This window comes from Salmo salar, chromosome 21 (assembly GCF_965601325.2).
Source record: "Salmo salar chromosome 21, fSalSal1, whole genome shotgun sequence".
NCBI classification, from domain to species: domain Eukaryota; kingdom Metazoa; phylum Chordata; class Actinopteri; order Salmoniformes; family Salmonidae; genus Salmo; species Salmo salar.
Window position 1 is genome coordinate 59,865,001 of NC_138311.1, and position 19,151 is coordinate 59,884,151.

General features: G+C 49.0%; 1 protein-coding gene across 9 annotated transcripts in view; it reads left to right on the forward strand.

The window, feature by feature from the left end:
* dip2a (DIP2 acetate--CoA ligase A) overlaps nt 1-19,151 on the forward strand; it is a 292,605-nt gene that overhangs the window by 189,275 nt on the left and 84,179 nt on the right. For all 9 annotated transcript variants that reach the window (XM_082967286.1, XM_082967283.1, XM_082967284.1 and 6 more), the window contains 4 exons: nt 7,691-7,755; nt 8,558-8,651; nt 10,962-11,081; nt 13,459-13,573. In XM_082967286.1, the coding sequence (XP_082823412.1) occupies nt 7,691-7,755; nt 8,558-8,651; nt 10,962-11,081; nt 13,459-13,573 (394 nt within the window). The remainder of the gene's footprint in view (nt 1-7,690; nt 7,756-8,557; nt 8,652-10,961; nt 11,082-13,458; nt 13,574-19,151) is intronic.

Consider the following 19,151-nt stretch of genomic DNA (forward strand, 5'->3'; position numbering starts at 1 on the left):
CTCCTCCCTCTATATCTCCTCCCTCTATATCTCCTCCTATCTCCTCCATCCTCTCTCTCCTCCCTCTCTCTCTCATCTCCTCCCTCTATATCTCCTCCCTCTATATCTCCTCCTATCTCCTCCCTCCTCTGTATCTCCTCTCCTTCTTCCTCTATAGCTCCTCCCTCCTCTGTATCTCCTCCCTCTGTCTTCCCTCCCTCCTTCCCTCCCTCCCTCCCTCCCTCTCCTCCTGTCTCTCCTAGCCTACCTCCCGCTATCTCTCCTCCCTCCCTTTGTCTCGCCTCCCTCTCTCTCTCCTCGCCTCCCTCTCTCTCCTCTCCCTCCCTCCCTCCCTCCCTCCCTCCCTCCCTCCCTCCCTCCCTCCCTCCCTCCCTCCCTCCCTCCCTCCCTCCCTCCCTCCCTCTCTCTCCTCTCTCCTCGGCTCCCTCTCTCCTCCCCTCCCTCCTCTATATCTCCTCCCTCTCTCTCTCCTGTCTCCTCCCTCCCTCTCTCTCCTTTGTCTACTCTCCTCCCTCCCTATCTCCTTTCCTCTCGCTCCTCTCCCCTTGCTCTACTCCCACCCCTCTTCTCTCTCCTCTATCCCTCTTTTCTTCCTCCCTCTTACTCCTCCCTCCTTCTTTAATTTTTAAATTGTTTTAACCTTTATTCAACTTAAACCTTCTATTCCTCCCTCTTTGTCCCCGCCCTCTTTCTCCTCTCTTCCCTCCCTTTCTCTCCTCCTCCCTCCCTTTCTCTCCTCCCTCCCTTTGTCTCTCCTCTCCTTCCCGCTGTCTCTCCTTCCTCCCTTTGTCTCGTCTCCCTCTCTCCTCCTCCCTCCCTTTCTCTCCTCCCTCCCTCTCTCACTCCTCCCTCTTTGTCTCTTCTCTCTCCTTTCCTCTCTCTCCTCTCCTCCCTCCGTCTCTCCTCTCCTCCCTCTGTCTCTCCCCTCCTCCCTCCCTTTCTCTCCTTCCTCCCTTTGTCTCTCCTCTCCCTCCTCCCATTGTCTCGCCTCCCTCCCTTTCTCTCCTCCCTCCCTCTCTCACTCCTCCCTCTTTGTCTCCTCTCTCTCCTTTCCTCTCTCTCCTCTCCTCCCTCCGTCTCTCCTCTCCTCCCTCTGTCTCTCCCCTCCTCCCTCCCTTTCTCTCCTTCCTCCCTTTGTCTCTCCTCTCCCTCCTCCCATTGTCTCGCCTCCCTCTCTCTTCTCCTCCTCCCTCTCTTTCCCCTCTCTCCTCTGCTCCCTCCCTCTGTCTCTCTTCAGCTCCCTCCCTCTCTCTCCTCTCTCCTCCCTCTTTGTCTCTTCTCTACCCTCCCTCCCTCTCTCTCCTTTCCCTCTCCTCCCTCCCTATCTCCTTTCCTCCCTCTTTCCTCTCTCCTCCCTCCCTCAGTATCTCCTCTCCTCCCTCCCGCTATCTTTCTCCTCTCCTCCCTCCCGCTATCTATCTCTCATCCCTCTCGCTTTCTCTCCTCCCGTCTTTCCTCTCTTCTCTCTCCCTCCCTCCCTCTTTCTCCCCTCTATTTTTTTGTATGTTTTCTCTAAATAAGCTTTGTTGTTAAAGGTGAAATACACTGCATTTTCAGCAATAATCTAATGAATTCAGGGCTTGTGAAGTTATTCCTATAATCCTTCCTCAACCATAAAACCCATTAATGATTTAAGTATTTTATCAAAATAGTTGAACCTGCTTTTTTTTGCAATTATCACTCTACCTACATGTACATACTACCTCAATTACCTCCCTCACATTGACTCTGTACCGGTACCCCCTGTATATAGCCTCCACATTGACTCTGTACCGGTACCCCCTGTATATAGCCTCCACATTGACTCTGTACCGTAATACCCTGTATATAGCCTCCACATTGACTCTGTACCGGTACCCCCTGTATATAGCCTCCACATTGACTCTGTACCGGTACCCCCTGTATATAGCCTCCACATTGACTCTGTACCGGTACCCCCTGTATATAGCCTCCACATTGACTCTGTACCGGTACCCCCTGTATATAGCCTCCACATTGACTCTGTACCGTAATACCCTGTATATAGCCTCCACATTGACTCTGTACCGGTACCCCCTGTATATAGCCTCCACATTGACTCTGTACCGTAATACCCTGTATATAGCCTCCACATTGACTCTGTACCATAATACCCTGTATATAGCCTCCACATTGACTCTGTACCGGTACCCCCTGTATATAGCCTCCACATTGACTCTGTACCGTAATACCCTGTATATAGCCTCCACATTGACTCTGTACCGTAATACCCTGTATATAGCCTCCACATTGACTCTGTACTGTAACACCCTATATATAGCCTCCACATTGACTCTGTACCGTAATACCCTGTATATAGCCTCCACATTGACTCTGTACCGGTACCCCCTGTATATAGCCTCCACATTGACTCTGTACCGGTACCCCCTGTATATAGCCTCCACATTGACTCTGTACCGGTACCCCCTGTATATAGCCTCCACATTGACTCTGTACCGTAATACCCTGTATATAGCCTCCACATTGACTCTGTACCGTAATACCCTGTATATAGCCTCCACATTGACTCTGTACTGTAACACCCTATATATAGCCTCCACATTGACTCTGTACCGTAATACCCTGTATATAGCCTCCACATTGACTCTGTACCGGTACCCCCTGTATATAGCCTCCACATTGACTCTGTACCGGTACCCCCTGTATATAGCCTCCACATTGACTCTGTACCGGTACCCCCTGTATATAGCCTCCACATTGACTCTGTACCGGTACCCCCTGTATATAGCCTCCACATTGACTCTGTCCCGGTACCCCCCTGTATATAGCCTCCACATTGACTCTGTACTGTAACACCCTATATATAGCCTCCACATTGACTCTGTACCGTAATACCCTGTATATAGCCTCCACATTGACTCTGTACCGGTACCCCCTGTATATAGCCTCCACATTGACTCTGTACCGGTACCCCCTGTATATAGCCTCCACACTGACTCTGTACCGTAATACCCTGTATATAGCCTTGGTGCGTGAGGGGAAGTGCTTGGTGTGAGAGGCAGGGGGAGGGGCTTGGTGTGAGAGGGAGGGGGAAGTGCTTGGTGTGAGAGGGAGGGGGAGGGGCTTGGTGTGAGAAGGAGGGGGAGGGGCTTGGTGTGAGAGGCAGGGGGAGGGGCTTGGTGTGAGAGGCAGGGGGAAGGGCTTGGTGTGAGAGGCAGGGGGAGGGGCTTGGTGTGAGAGGGAGGGGGAGGGGCTTGGTGTGAGAGACAGGGGGAGGGGCTTGGTGTGAGAGGAAGGGGGAAGTGCTTGGTGTGAGAGGGAGGGGGAGGGGCTTGGTGTGAGAGGCAGGGGGAAGTGCTTGGTGTGAGAGGCAGGGGGAGGGGCTTGGTGTGAGAGGCAGGGGGAGGGGCTTGGTGTGAGAGGCAGGGGGAGGGGCTTGGTGTGAGAGGCAGGGGGAGGGGCTTGGTGTGAGAGGCAGGGGGAGGGGCTTGGTGTGAGAGGCAGGGGGAGGGGCTTGGTGTGAGAGGCAGGGGGAAGTGCTTGGTGTGAGAGGGTGCATCGGTGAGTCTCTCTCCTTCTTCCTTTCCTCTCCTCCGTGTCTGTTTCTCATCTCCTTTGTCTCTCCTCTCTCCCCTCCCTCCATCTATGTCTCCTCTCTCTCCTCTCTCCCCTCCCTCCATCTTCTCTCCTCTCTCCCCTCCCTCCATCTATGTCTCCTCTCTCTCCTCTCTCTCCTCCCTCCATCTTCTCTCCTCTCTCCCCTCCCTCCATCTTCCCTCCTCTCTCTCCTCTCTCTCCTCCCTCCATCTTCCCTCCTCTCTCCCCTCCCTCCATCGTCTCTTTGTCCCAGTTTCACCCTGGATAGATAACTCTGTCTCTCGGTATCAGAATACTCTGTAGAGACTGTAGAGATGTCTACATCTTACGAGTTCCATCCCAACTTTGCTATTTTTGAACAACCACCTCGATTCGGTCTTAGCAAAACTTTGGATAATTGTAGAGACTGGGAAATGGTCATACAGAGTACAATCATACAGTACTGCAGTTGAGGAACAATGGGGAAAGTCATTCTGCTTTGAAAGTTGATACATTTGTAACCCCACTTTTGAGAAAATGGCCCTTGAATGTTTTGGTACCTACTGCAGAGCTCTTCTTTGTCTCCACCCATTCAGCATCGTTCACACCCTCTTAAGCCTTAGCCCCACCCATCTCTTTGAGGGTCCACATGTAAGGACTTGTGCTAAACAGTCGCTATGTCAAATAAAACCTGTTTATTTGTCACATGCACAGGACAGAAGGTGTAAACGGTACAGTGAAGTGGTTACCTGCGTAGTAGCAGTATCAAAAACAGAAATATTTTATAAATATTTTATCATTATTAGATGGTGCTTACTCGACACACTTGTTTTAAATTGATGTCATGTGAAGGAAATGATGAAACCACCCCCCAGACACATCTAGTGAGGACTAGGGCCATTCCCCCAGACACATCTAGTGAGGACTAGACCAGTCCTTGAGGAGGAGATGCACTGCAGTACTTAATGCAGCTGGTGGCCACACCAGATACTGACAGTTATTTTAATTTTGACTCCACCGTTGTTCAGGGACACATTATTCCATTTCTGTTAGTCACATGTCTGTGGAACTTGTTCAGTTTATGTCTCAGTTGTTGAATCTTGTCATGTTCATACAAATATTTACACATGTTAAATTTGCTGAAAATAAACGCAGTTGACAGTGAGAGGACGTTTATTTATTTTTTGCTGAGTTTAGCTAGCCAACAATAAACCGGGAGAACCCCAACCAATTCAAACATCAGAGCTGTAATATGAATCTGCAGGTAGCTAAAGCTAACCAACTAGGTTCAATGCTAGCTAGCTAACATTAGGCTATAACAAACAATGAAAATATATATATATATATATATATATACAGTACCGTTCAAAAGTTTGGGGTCACTTAGAAATGTCCTTGTTTTTGAAAGAAAAGCAAATTGTTTTGTCCATTTAAAATAACATCAAATTGATCCGAAATACAGTGTAGACATTGTTAATGTTGTAAATGACTATTGTAGCTGGAAACGGTAGATTTTTTATGGAACAGAGGCCCATTATCAGCAACCATCACTCCTGTGTTCCAATGGCACGTTGTGTTAGCTAATCCAAGTTTATCATTTTAAAAGGCTAATTGATCATTAGAAAACCCGTTTGCAATTATGTTAGCACAGCTGAAAACTGTCCTGCTGATTAAAGAAGCAATAAAACTGGCCATCTTTAGACTAGTTGAGTATCTGGAGCATCAGCATTTGTGGGTTTGATTAGAGGCTCAAAATGGCTAGAAACAAAGCACTTTCTTCTGAAACTCGTCAGTCTATTCTTGTTCTGAGAAATGAAGGCTATTCCATGTGAGAAATTGCCAAGAAACTGAAGATCTCGTACAACGCTGTGTACTACTCCCTGTACAGAACAGTGCAAACTGTCTCTAACCAGAATAGAAAGAGGAGTGGGAGGCCCCGGTGCACAACTGAGCAAGAGGACAAGCACATTAGTGTCTAGTTTGAGAAACAGACGGCTCAAGTCCTCAACTGGCAGCTTCATTAACCTCTATGGGCTAGGTGGGACGCTTGCGTCCCACCTACTCAACAGCCAGTGTAATCCCGTGGCGCGTTATTCAAATTCCTCAAAAATGCAAAAACTTCAATTTTTCAAACATATGACTATTTTACACCATTTTAAAGATAAGACTCTCGTTAATCTAACCACACTGTCCGATTTCAAAAAGGCTTTACAACGAAAGCATAACATTAGATTATGTCAGCAGAGTACCCAGCCAGAAATAATCAGACACCCATTTTTCAAGCTAGCATATAATGTCACAAAAACCCAAACCACAGCTAAATGCAGCACTAACCTTTGATGATCTTCATCAGATGACAACCCTAGGACATTATGTTATACAATACATGCATGTTTTGTTCAATCAAGTTCATATTTATATCAAAAACCAGCTTTTTACATTAGCATGTGACTAGCATGTGACTAGCATTCCCACCGAACACTGCCGGTGAATTTACTAAATTACTCACGATAAACGTTCACAAAAAGCATAACAATTATTTTAAGAATTATAGATACAGAACTCCTCTATGCACTCGATATGTCCGATTTTAAAATAGCTTTTCGGTGAAAGCACATTTTGCAATATTCTCAGTAGATAGCCCGGCATCACAGGGCTAGCAATTTAGACACCCAGCAAGTTTAGCACTCATCAAAGTCAGATTTACTATAAGAAAAATGTTATTACCTTTGCTGTCTTTGTCAGAATGCACTCCCAGGACTTCTACTTCAATAACAAATGTTGGTTTGGTTCAAAATAATCCATAGTTATATCCAAACAGCGGCGTTTTGTTCATGCGTTCAAGACACTATCCGAAAGGGTAAATAAGGGTGACGAGCATGGCGCAATTCGTGACAAAAAAATTCTAAATATTCCATTACCGTACTTCGAAGCATGTCAACCGCTGTTTAAAATCAATTTTTATGCCATTTTTCTCATAAAAAAGCGATAATATTCCGACCGGGAATCTGCGTTTAGGTAAACAGACGAAAGAAAATAAAGCATGGGGTCGACTCGGGCACGCGCCTAAGCCCATAGTACTCTGATCGGCCACTTGCCAAAAGCGATAATGTGTTTCAGCCAGAGGCTGCCTCGATATCGTTCAGCTTTTTCCCGGGCTCTGAGAGCCTATGGGAGCCGTAGGAAGTGTCACGTTATTGCAAAGATCCTCAGTCTTCAATAAAAAGAGCCAAGATGAAACACAACTTGTCAGACAGGCCACTTCCTGCATGGAATCTTCTCAGGTTTTGGCCTGCCATATGAGTTCTGTTATACTCACAGACACCATTCAAACAGTTTTAGAAACTTTAGGGTGTTTTCTATCCAAAGCCAATAATTATATGCATATTCTAGTTACTGGGCAGGAGTAGTAACCAGATTAAATCGGGTACGTTTTTTATCCGGCCGTGTCAATACTGCCCCCTACCCCCAACAGGTTAAAAGCCTTGGCCAGGTCGATGAATACGGCTGCACAGTACTGTTTTTTATCGATGGTGGTTATGATATCGTTTAGGACCTTGATCGTGGCTGAGGTGCACCCGTGACCAGCTCGGAAACCAGATTGCATAGGGGAGAAGGTACGGTGGGATTTGAGATGGTTGGTAATCTGTTTGTTCAATTGGCTTTCGAAGACTTTAGAGAGGCAAGGCAGGATGGATATAGGTCTGTAACAGTTTGGGTCTAGAGTGTCTCCCCCTTTGAAGAGGGGGATGACCTCTGCCGCTTTCCAATCTTTACGAATCTCAGACGATACGAAAGAGAGGTTGAACATGCTAGTAATAGGGGTTGCGACAATGGCGGCGGATAATTTTAGGAAGAGAGGGTCCAGATTGTCTAGCCCGGCTGATTTATTCGTAGTTATGGAAGTTTGTTATTGAGGCACATGAAAGTTCACATGTTCCAAAAGGCATTTCTGCCAAAAAACACAATTTGATGAAAATGTAATTCAGAACCATATCAAGGTCACACTTTAATTCTGTTTTTCAGGAGGGGATTTAGTATTTCATATCATCCAGGCTTTATGTGGCCAGTGAGAAAGGGAAACCGTGGAGCTTTAATATTGTATTTAATAAGTGATTAATTGTTTCTGTTCCAGCTGAGACCATTTGCAACGTCCTGGACTTCAAGAGAGATGCTGGACTGTGGCATGGCGTTCTCACTGTGAGTTGTTGCTCTTCGTACGCTCATTGTACATAGTGGTGTAAAGTACTTCAGTAAAACACTAATGTACTACTTAAGTAGTTTTTTGGGCTATCTGTACTTTACTTTACTATATATATATTTGTACATTCCTAAAGAAAATAATGTACTTTTTACTCCTTACATTTTCCATGACACCCACAAGGACTCGTTACATTTTGAATGCTTAGCAGGACGGGAAAATGGTCAAATTCACACACTTCACAAATTCACACAATCAAGAGAACATCCCTTGTCATCCCTACTGCCTTTGATCTGGTGGACATTATTCATTGGTAAATGTCTCTGTGTTTTTGAGTGCGCCCTGGCTATCCCTACATTTTATAAACAAGATAATGGTGCCGTCTGGTTTGCTTAATAGAACACATTTGAAATGATTTATACTCATACATTTACTTTTGATCCTTAAGTATATTTAAAACCAAATACTTTTAGACTTTTACTCAAGTAGTATTTTACTGGGTGACTTTCACTTTTACTTCAGTATGACTGTTGGGTACTTTTTCAACCACTATACATAGACTACACACCACACGCACGCACACACACCACACGCCCCACACACGCCCCCACACGCACCACACGCACGCGCACGCACGCACGTGCCTGGGTTTGAAATGCTAGCTGGTACTGTTCAGACTAAAGTGAGTGACATGACTTGTATTGTCAGTGTTCTCCTGACATGGTGTGTCATGGACACTGCAGAGACTAACCAGGTAAATACTGTCCCTGTGTTCACCACCATGTTGCTGCTTCCTGGCAGAGTGTGATGACCAGGATGCACGTGATCAGCATCCCCTACTCTCTGATGAAGGTCAACCCTCTCTCCTGGATTCAGAAGGTTCACACTTATAAAGGTGAGGAGAGGTCCAGGTGTTCAGCACTTATAAAGGTGAGGAGAGGTCCAGGTGAGGAGGGGTCCAGGTGAGGAGGGGTCCAGGTGTTCACACTTATAAAGGTGAGGAGGGGTCCAGGTGAGGAGGGGTCCAGGTGAGGAGGGGTCCAGGTTCACACTTATAAAGGTGAGGAGGGGTCCAGGTGAGGAGGGGTCCAGGTGAGGAGGGGTCCAGGTTCACACTTATAAAGGTGAGGAGGGGTCCAGGTGAGGAGGGGTCCAGGTGAGGAGGGGTCCAGGTGTTCACACTTATAAAGGTGAGGAGGGGTCCAGGTGAGGAGGGGTCCAGGTGAGGAGGGGTCCAGGTGAGGAGGGGTCCAGGTTCACACTTATAAAGGTGAGGAGGGGTCCAGGTGTTCACACTTATAAAGGTGAGGAGCGGATCCAGGTGAGGAGCGGTCCAGGTGAGGAGCGGTCCAGGTGCACGACGTAGGTCCAGGTGAGGAGGGGTCCAGGTGAGGAGGGGTCCAGGTTCACACTTATAAAGGTGAGGAGGATCCAGGTGAGGAGGGTCCAGGTGAGGAGGGGTCCAGGTGAGGAGGGGTCCAGGTTCACACTTATAAAGGTGAGGAGGGGTCCAGGTGTTCACACTTATAAAGGTGAGGAGGTCGGGAGGGGGTCCAGGTGAGGAGGGGTCCAGGTGAGGAGGGGTCCAGGTGAGGAGGGGTCCAGGTGAGGAGGGGTCCAGGTGAGGAGGGTCCAGGTGAGGAGGGGTCCAGGTGAGGAGGGTCCAGGTTCACACTTATAAAGGTGAGGAGGGGTCCAGGTGAGGAGGGGTCCAGGTGAGGAGGGGTCCAGGTGTTCACACTTATAAAGGTGAGGAGGGGTCCAGGTGAGGAGGGGTCCAGGTGTTCACACTTATAAAGGTGAGGAGGGGTCCAGGTGTTCACACTTATAAAGGTGAGGAGCGGTCCAGGTGAGGAGCGGTCCAGGTGAGGAGCGGTCCAGGTGAGGAGCGGTCCAGGTGAGGAGAGGTCCAGGTGAGGAGGGGTCCAGGTGAGGAGGGGTCCAGGTGAGGAGAGGTCCAGGTTCACACTTATAAAGGTGAGGAGGGGTCCAGGTGAGGAGGGGTCCAGGTGAGGAGAGGTCCAGGTTCACACTTATAAAGGTGAGGAGGGTCCAGGTGAGGAGAGGTCCAGGTGAGGAGGGGTCCAGGTGAGGAGGGGTCCAGGTTCACACTTATAAAGGTGAGGAGGGGTCCAGGTTCACACTTATAAAGGTGAGGAGGGGTCCAGGTGAGGAGGGGTCCAGGTGAGGAGGGGTCCAGGTGAGGAGGGGTCCAGGTTCACACTTATAAAGGTGAGGAGGGATCCAGGTGAGGAGAGGTCCAGGTTCAGCACTTATAAAGGTGAGGAGAGGTCCAGGTGAGGAGGGGTCCAGGTTCACGACTTATAAAGGTGAGGAGGGGTCCAGGTTCACACTTATAAAGGTGAGGAGGGGTCCAGGTGAGGAGGGGTCCAGGTGAGGAGGGATCCAGGTGAGGAGGGGTCCAGGTTCACACTTATAAAGGTGAGGAGAGGTCCAGGTGAGGAGGGGTCCAGGTGTTCACACTTATAAAGGTGAGGAGGGGTCCAGGTGAGGAGAGGTCCAGGTGAGGAGAGGTCCAGGTGAGGAGGGGTCCAGGTGAGGAGGGGTCCAGGTGAGGAGAGGTCCAGGTGAGGAGGGGTCCAGGTGAGGAGAGGTCCAGGTTCACACTTATAAAGGTGAGGAGGGGTCCAGGTGAGGAGGGGTCCAGGTGAGGAGGGATCCAGGTGAGGAGGGGTCCAGGTTCACACTTATAAAGGTGAGGAGAGGTCCAGGTGAGGAGGGGTCCAGGTGTTCACACTTATAAAGGTGAGGAGGGGTCCAGGTGAGGAGAGGTCCAGGTGAGGAGAGGTCCAGGTGAGGAGGGGTCCAGGTGAGGAGGGGTCCAGGTGAGGAGGGATCCAGGTTCACACTTATAAAGGTGAGGAGAGGTCCAGGTGAGGAGGGGTCCAGGTGTTCACACTTATAAAGGTGAGGAGGGGTCCAGGTGAGGAGAGGTCCAGGTGAGGAGAGGTCCAGGTGAGGAGGGGTCCAGGTGAGGAGGGGTCCAGGTGAGGAGGGGTCCAGGTTCACACTTATAAAGGTGAGGAGTTTAGACAGTGTCTGTCTTGGTCACTATGGTCAGTGAGTGAGTCTTGTCTTATTGTCTATCCTGCTGTGATTGGCTGAGCACTGTGTGACGCTAGTTGTGATCGGCTGAGCGCTGTGTGAGGCTCGTTGTGATTGGCTAAACACTGTGTCTCTGTAGCGCGTGTAGCTGTGGTGAAGTCCAGAGACATGCACTGGTCCCTGTTGGCCCAGAGAGACCAGAGAGACATCAGCTTGAGCTCTCTGAGGATGCTCATAGTAACTGATGGAGCGAACCCCTGTAAGTCTAACTACTACAGCATCTACTGTACACAATACATACTGATGGAGCGAACCCCTGTAAGTCTAACTACTACAGCATCTACTGTACACAATACATACTGATGGAGCGAACCCCTGTAAGTCTAAACACTACAGCATCTACTGTACACAATACATACTGATGGAGCGAACCCCTGTAAGTCTAACTACTACAGCATCTACTGTACACAATACATACTGATGGAGCGAACCCCTGTAAGTCTAACTACTACAGCATCTACTGTACACAATACATACTGATGGAGCGAACCCCTGTAAGTCTAACTACTACAGCATCTACTGTACACAATACATACTGATGGAGCGAACCCCTGTAAGTCTAACTACTACAGCATCTACTGTACACAATACATACTGATGGAGCGAACCCCTGTAAGTCTAACTACTACATCTACTGTAGACAATACATACTGATGGAGCGAACCCCTGTAAGTCTAACTACTACATCTACTGTACACAATACATACTGATGGAGCGAACCCCTGTAAGTCTAACTACTACACATCTACTGTACACAATACATACTGATGGAGCGAACCCCTGTAAGTCTAACTACTACAGCATCTACTGTACACAATACATACTGATGGAGCGAACCCCTGTAAGTCTAACTACTACAGCATCTACTGTACACAATACATACTGATGGAGCGAACCCCTGTAAGTCTAACTACTACAGCATCTACTGTACACAATACATACTGATGGAGCGAACCCCTGTAAGTCTAACTACTACTAGCATCTACTGTACACAATACATACTGATGGAGCGAACCCCTGTAAGTCTAACTACTACATCTACTGTAGACAATACATACTGATGGAGCGAACCCCTGTAAGTCTAACTACTAGCATCTACTGTACACAATACATACTGATGGAGCGAACCCCTGTAAGTCTAACTACTACTACATCTACTGTACACAATACATACTGATGGAGCGAACCCCTGTAAGTCTAACTACTACAGCATCTACTGTACACAATACATACTGATGGAGCTAACCCCAGTAAGTCTAACTACTACAGCATCTACTGTACACAATACATACTGATGGAGCTAACCCCTGTAAGTCTAACTACTACTAGCATCTACTGTACACAACACATACTGATGGAGCGAACCCCTGTAAGTCTAAATACTACATCTACTGTACACAATACATACTGATGGAGCGAACCCCTGTAAGTCTAACTACTACAGCATCTACTGTACACAATACATACTGATGGAGCGAACCCCTGTAAGTCTAAACACTACATCTACTGTACACAATACATACTGATGGAGCGAACCCCTGTAAGTCTAACTACTACAGCATCTACTGTACACAATACATACTGATGGAGCGAACCCCTGTAAGTCTAACTACTACAGCATCTACTGTACACAATACATACTGATGGAGCGAACCCCTGTAAGTCTAAACACTACAGCATATAACATCTACTGTACACAACACATACTGCCAATATATACTATACTGGCAAAACATACTGCCAGTACATACTATACTGCCAGTACACACTACCTGTACACACTATATTGCCAGTACTATACTGCCTGTACATACTATACTGCCTGTACATACTATACTGCCAGTACATACTATACTGCCAGTACTATACTGCCTGTACATACTGCCTGTACACACTATACTGCCAGTACTATACTGCCTGTACATACTATACTGCCTGTACATACTATACTGCCAGTACATACTGCCTGTACATACTATACTACCAGTACATATTGCAAGTACATACTATATATACTGCCTGTACATACTGCCAGTACATATTGCCAGTACATACTATACTGCCAGTACATATTGCCAGTACATACTATACTGCCTGTACATACTGCCTGTACATACTATACTGCCAGTACACACAGCCTGTACATACTATACTGCCAGTACATATTGCCAGTACATACTATACTGCCTGTACATACTGCCTGTACATACTATACTGCCAGTACACACTGCCTGTACATACTATACTGCCAGTACACACTATACTGCCTGTACATACTGCCTGTACATACTATACTGCCAGGACACACTGCCTGTACATACTATACTGCCAGTACACACTATACTGCCAGTACACACTGCCAGTACTATACTGCCTGTACATACTATACTACCAGTACACACTGTCTGTACATACTATACTGCCAGTACACACTATACTGCCAGTACTATACTGCCTGTACATAGTATACTGCCAGTACACACTATACTGAGCTCTGTAAGTCTTGATACTGTATCACAAAGACTCCTACTTAGTTCCCACGCCTCAGGACTGATGTGATGTGTGTCTGTGAACAGGGTCGATATCCTCGTGTGATGCCTTCCTGAGCGTGTTCCAGGGACGAGGGCTACGTCCTGAAGTGATCTGTCCATGTGCCAGCTCTGCTGAGGGCATGACGGTCGCCATCCGAAGGTACGCCGAGCCATATGAAAACCTACACACAGAGAATCCCCCTTGACCTAATCCACATTTTGTTATTTTTTTTATTTAACCTTTATTTAACAAGGCAAGTCAGTTAAGAACAGATTCTTATTTACAATGACGGCCTACCAGGGAACAGGGGGTTAAACTGCCTTGTTCAGGGGCAGAACGACAGATTTTTACCTTGTCAGCTCTGGGATTCGATCTAGCAACCTTTCGGTTACTGGTCCAACGCTCTAACCACAAGGCTACCTGCTGGTTACTGGCCCAACGCTCTAACCACTAGGCTACCTGCTGGTTACTGGCCCAACGCTCTAACCACTAGGCTACCTGCTGGTTACTGGCCCAACGCTCTAACCACTAGGCTACCTGCTGGTTACTGGTCCAACGCTCTAACCACTAGGCTACCTGCTGGTTACTGGCCCAACGCTCTAACCACTAGGCTACCTGCTGGTTACTGGCCCAACGCTCTAACCACTAGGCTACCTGCTGGTTACTGGCCCAACGCTCTAACCACTAGGCTACCTGCTGGTTACTGGCCCAACGCTCTAACCACTAGGCTACCTGCTGGTTACTGGTCCAACGCTCTAACCACTAGGCTACCTGCTGGTTACTGGCCCAACGCTCTAACCACTAGGCTACCTGCTGGTTACTGGCCCAACGCTCTAACCACTAGGCTACCTGCTGGTTACTGGCCCAACGCTCTAACCACTAGGCTACCTGCTGGTTACTGGCCCAACGCTCTAACCACTAGGCTACCTGCTGGTAACTGGCCCAACGCTCTAACCACTAGGCTACCCTGGTTACTGGTCCAACGCTCTAACCACTAGGCTACCTGCTGGTTACTGGCCCAACGCTCTAACCACTAGGCTACCTGCTGGTTACTGGCCCAACGCTCTAACCACTAGGCTACCCTGGTTACTGGTCCAACACTCTAACCACTAGGCTACCTGCTGGTTACTGGCCCAACGCTCTAACCACTAGGCTACCCTGGTTACTGGTCCAACACTCTAACCACTAGGCTACCTGCTGGTTACTGGTCCAACGCTCTAACCACTAGGCTACCTGCCGCCTCTACACTCTAACCACTAGGCTACCTGCTGGTTACTGGCCCAACGGTCTAACCACTAGGCTACCTGCTGGTTACTGGCCCAACGCTCTAACCAGTAGGCTACCTGCTGGTAACTGGCCCAACGCTCTAACCACTAGGCTACCCTGCTGGTTACAGGTCAACACTCTAACCACTAGGCTACCTGCTGGTTACTGGCCCAACGCTCTAACCACTAGGCTACCCTGGTTACTGGTCCAACGCTCTAACCACTAGGCTACCCTGGTTACTGGTCCACCGCTCTAACCACTAGGCTACCCTGGTTACTGGCCCAACGCTCTAACCACTAGGCTACCTGCTGGTTACTGGCCCAACGCTCTAACCACTAGGCTACCTGCTGGTTACTGGCCCAACGCTCTAACCACTAGGCTACCTGCTGGTTACTGGCCCAACGCTCTAACCACTAGGCTACCTGCTGGTTACTGGCCCAACGCTCTAACCACTAGGCTACCTGCTGGTTACTGGCCCAACGCTCTAACCACTAGGCTACCTGCTGGTTACTGGCCCAACGCTCTAACCACTAGGCTACCTGCTGGTTACTGGCCCAACGCTCTAACCACTAGGCTACCTGCTGGTTACTGGCCCAACGCTCTAACCACTAGGCTACCTGCTGGTTACTGGCCCAACGCTCTAACCACTAGGCTACCTGCTGGTTACTGGCCCAACGCTCTAACCACTAGGCTACCTGCTGGTTACTGGTCCAACGCTCTAACCACTAGGCTACCTGCTGGTTACTGGCCCAACGCTCTAACCACTAGGCTACCTGCTGGTTACTGTCCCAACGCTCTAACCACTAGGCTACCTGCTGGTTACTGGCCCAACGCTCTAACCACTAGGCTACCTGCTGGTTACTGGCCCAACGCTCTAACCACTAGGCTACCTGCTGGTTACTGGCCCAACGCTCTAACCACTAGGCTACCTGCTGGTTACTGGCCCAACGCTCTAACCACTAGGCTACCTGCTGGTTACTGGCCCAACGCTCTAACCACTAGGCTACCTGCCGCCCCTTGCTGGCCCAACGCTCGAATTCCACGTAGGCTCACCTGCTGGTTACTGGCCCAACGCTCTACACCACTAGGCTACCTGCTGGTTACTGGCCCAACGCTCGAACCACTAGGCTACCTGCTCGTTACTTGCCCAATGCTGCTAACCACTAGGCTACCTGCTGGAAACTGGCCCAACGCTCGAACCACTAGACTACCTGCTGGTTACTGGCCGAACGCTCTAACCACTAGGCTACCCTGCTGGTTACTGGACCAACTCTGTAACCACTAGGCTACCTGCTGGTTACATGGCCCAACGCTCTAACCACTAGGCTACCTGCTGGTTACTGGCCCAATGCTCTAACCACTAGGCTACCTGCTGCTTACTGGCCCAACGCTCTAACCACTAGGCTACCTGCTGGTTACTGGCCCATACGCTCTAACCACTAGGCTACATGCTGGTTACTGGCCCAACGCTCTAACCACTAGGCTACCTGCTGGATACTGGCCCAACGCTCTAACCACTAGGCTACCTGCTGGTTACTGGCCCAACGCTCTAACCACTAGGCTACCTGATGGTTACTGGCCCAACGATCTAACCACTAGGCTACCTGCTGGTTACTGGCCCAACGCTCTATTGTAGTTACTCCACAGTACCAGGACGCGTGAAGGAACGAAGCATCAAGTCAGTAAAGTCAAAAAATACTGGAGGGAAAAAAAAACGTCATGAATACAAAGTATTATGTTTGGACAATCCAATACAACACATTACTGAGTACGACTCTTCATATTTTCCAAACTTAGTGGTGGCTGCATCATGTTATGGGTATGCTTGTAATTGTTAAGTACTGGGGAGTTTTTCAGAATATAGAGTGTCGTGACGTGACTATCATGAAGGTGGTGACTGCTATTTATCTAATAATTACCTACTACGTTTAATTATTTCTCGATTAAATGAATCATGTAACAATGAACTCATTAGAAATGTGGGTATGTCTCTGATTGTCGACAAGATGTCACTCTGTCCTTCTTAGTTTTCTGTTTACTTGCACTCGTTCTGGAAGAGTGGTCTCCTGAGGACGGCTAATCAGCCGTGATGATGATCCCCAGAGTGGTCTCCTGAGGACGGCTAATCAGCCGTGTCGATGATCCCAGAGTGGTCTCCTGAGGACGGCTAATCAGCCGTGTCGATGATCCCAGAGTGGTCTCCTGAGGACGGCTAATCAGCCGTGTCGATGATCCCAGAGTGGTCTCCTGCGGACGGCTAATCAGCCGTGTCGATGATCCCAGAGTGGTCTCCTGAGGACGGCTAATCAGCCGTGTTGGGGATCCCAGAGTGGTCTCCTGAGGACGGCTAATCAGCCGTGTCGATGATCCTCAGAGTGGTCTCCTGAGGACGGCTAATCAGCCGTGTCGATGATCCCAGAGTGGTCTCCTGAGGACGGCTAATCAGCCGTGATGATGATCCCAGAGTGGTCTCCTGAGGACGGCTAATCCGCCGTGTCGATGATCCCAGAGTGGTCTCCTGAGGACGGCTAATCAGCCGTGTCGATGATCCCAGAGTGGTCTCCTGAGGACGGCTAATCAGCCGTGTCGATGATCCTCAGAGTGGTCTCCTGAGGACGGCTAATCAGCCGTGTCGATGATCCCAGAGTGGTCTCCTGAGGACGGCTAATCAGCCGTGTCGATGATCCTCAGAGTGGTCTCCTGAGGACGGCTAATCAGCCGTGTCGATGATCCCAGAGTGGTCTCCTGAGGACGGCTAATCAGCCGTGTCGGGGATCCCAGAGTGGTCTCCTGAGGACGGCTAATCAGCCGTGTCGATGATCCCAGAGTGGTCTCCTGAGGACGGCTAATCAGCCGTGTCGATGATCCTCAGAGTGGTCTCCTGAGGACGGCTAATCAGCCGTGTCGATGATCCCAGAGTGGTCTCCTGAGGACGGCTAATCAGCCGTGATGGGGATCCCCAGAGTGGTCTCCTGAGGACGGCTAATCAGCCGTGTCGATGATCCCAGAGTGGTCTCCTGAGGACGGCTAATCAGCCGTGATGATGATCCCAGAGTGGTCTCCTGAGGACGGCTAATCAGCCGTGTCGATGATCCCAGAGTGGTCTCCTGAGGACGGCTAATCAGCCGTGATGATGATCCCCAGAGTGGTCTCCTGAGGACGGCTAATCAGCCGTGTCGATGATCCCAGAGTGGTCTCCTGAGGACGGCTAATCAGCCGTGTCGATGATCCCAGAGTGGTCTCCTGAGGACGGCTAATCAGCCGTGTCGATGATCCTCAGAGTGGTCTCCTGAGGACGGCTAATCAGCCGTGTCGATGACCCCCAGAGTGGTCTCCTGAGGACGGCTAATCAGCCGTGTCGATGATCCCAGAGTGGTCTCCTGAGGACGGCTAATCAGCCGTGTCGATGACCCCCAGAGTGGTCTCCTGAGGACGGCTAATCAGCCGTGTCGATGATCCCAGAGTGGTCTCCTGAGGACGGCTAATCAGCCGTGTCGATGATCCCAGAGTGGTCTCCTGAGGACGGCTAATCAGCCGTGTCGATGATCCTCAGAGTGGTCTCCTGAGGACGGCTAATCAGCCGTGTCGATGATCCCAGAGTGGTCTCCTGCGGACGGCTAATCAGCCGTGATCGATGATCCCCAGAGTGGTCTCCTGAGGACGGCTAATCAGCCGTGTCGATGATCCCAGAGTGGTCTCCTGAGGACGGCTAATCAGCCGTGTCGATGATCCCAGAGTGGTGATGAGAGCAGTGTAGACAACGATGATTTGGAGAGAATAACCGGATGGTCCTACTGAAATTGACCTTCTAAGGCACAGTACTTAGAACAGCTACTGAACCGTAACATTGATTGGTAAGAGGTTGCTTTGTCTTCGACCTCGTGTTGCGTTTTGGGGTTGTGACTAATTGTAGACCTCAGCTGCAGCGCGTGGTCATTCTAGTCTGATAGGTTAATTCTTAACTCAAACGCTTTATGCCCTCGGGTCAAAAGGGGTGTTTACATCACGCTGACACGCTCTCTGGGTTCCCTGGGCTAGTTACGAGGCAAGATATCAACATTTACTCTCTTATTAGAGAACTAAAAATACAATCTTATCGTCACAAAAACATTCTCTTTATCCTGGATATTTTCTACACAACGTAAAGGATGTAAACATGATACACATTGCGAAAGACCTTCAAGTTACAATGTTTTTTGTTATAACGTCGTCATTCAACTTTTAATGACATCACAAAATAGACATTCATCTTTCACGTTCTTTATCTCATCATTACCAACATTCGAAGGATGAAATATACTGCTCACAAAAAATAAAGGGAACACTTAAACAACACATCCTAGATCTGAATGAAAGAAATAATCTTATTAAATACTTTTTTCTTTAAATAGTTGAATGTGCTGACAACAAAATCACACAAAAATAATCAATGGAAATCCAATTTATCAACCCATGGAGGTCTGGATTTGGA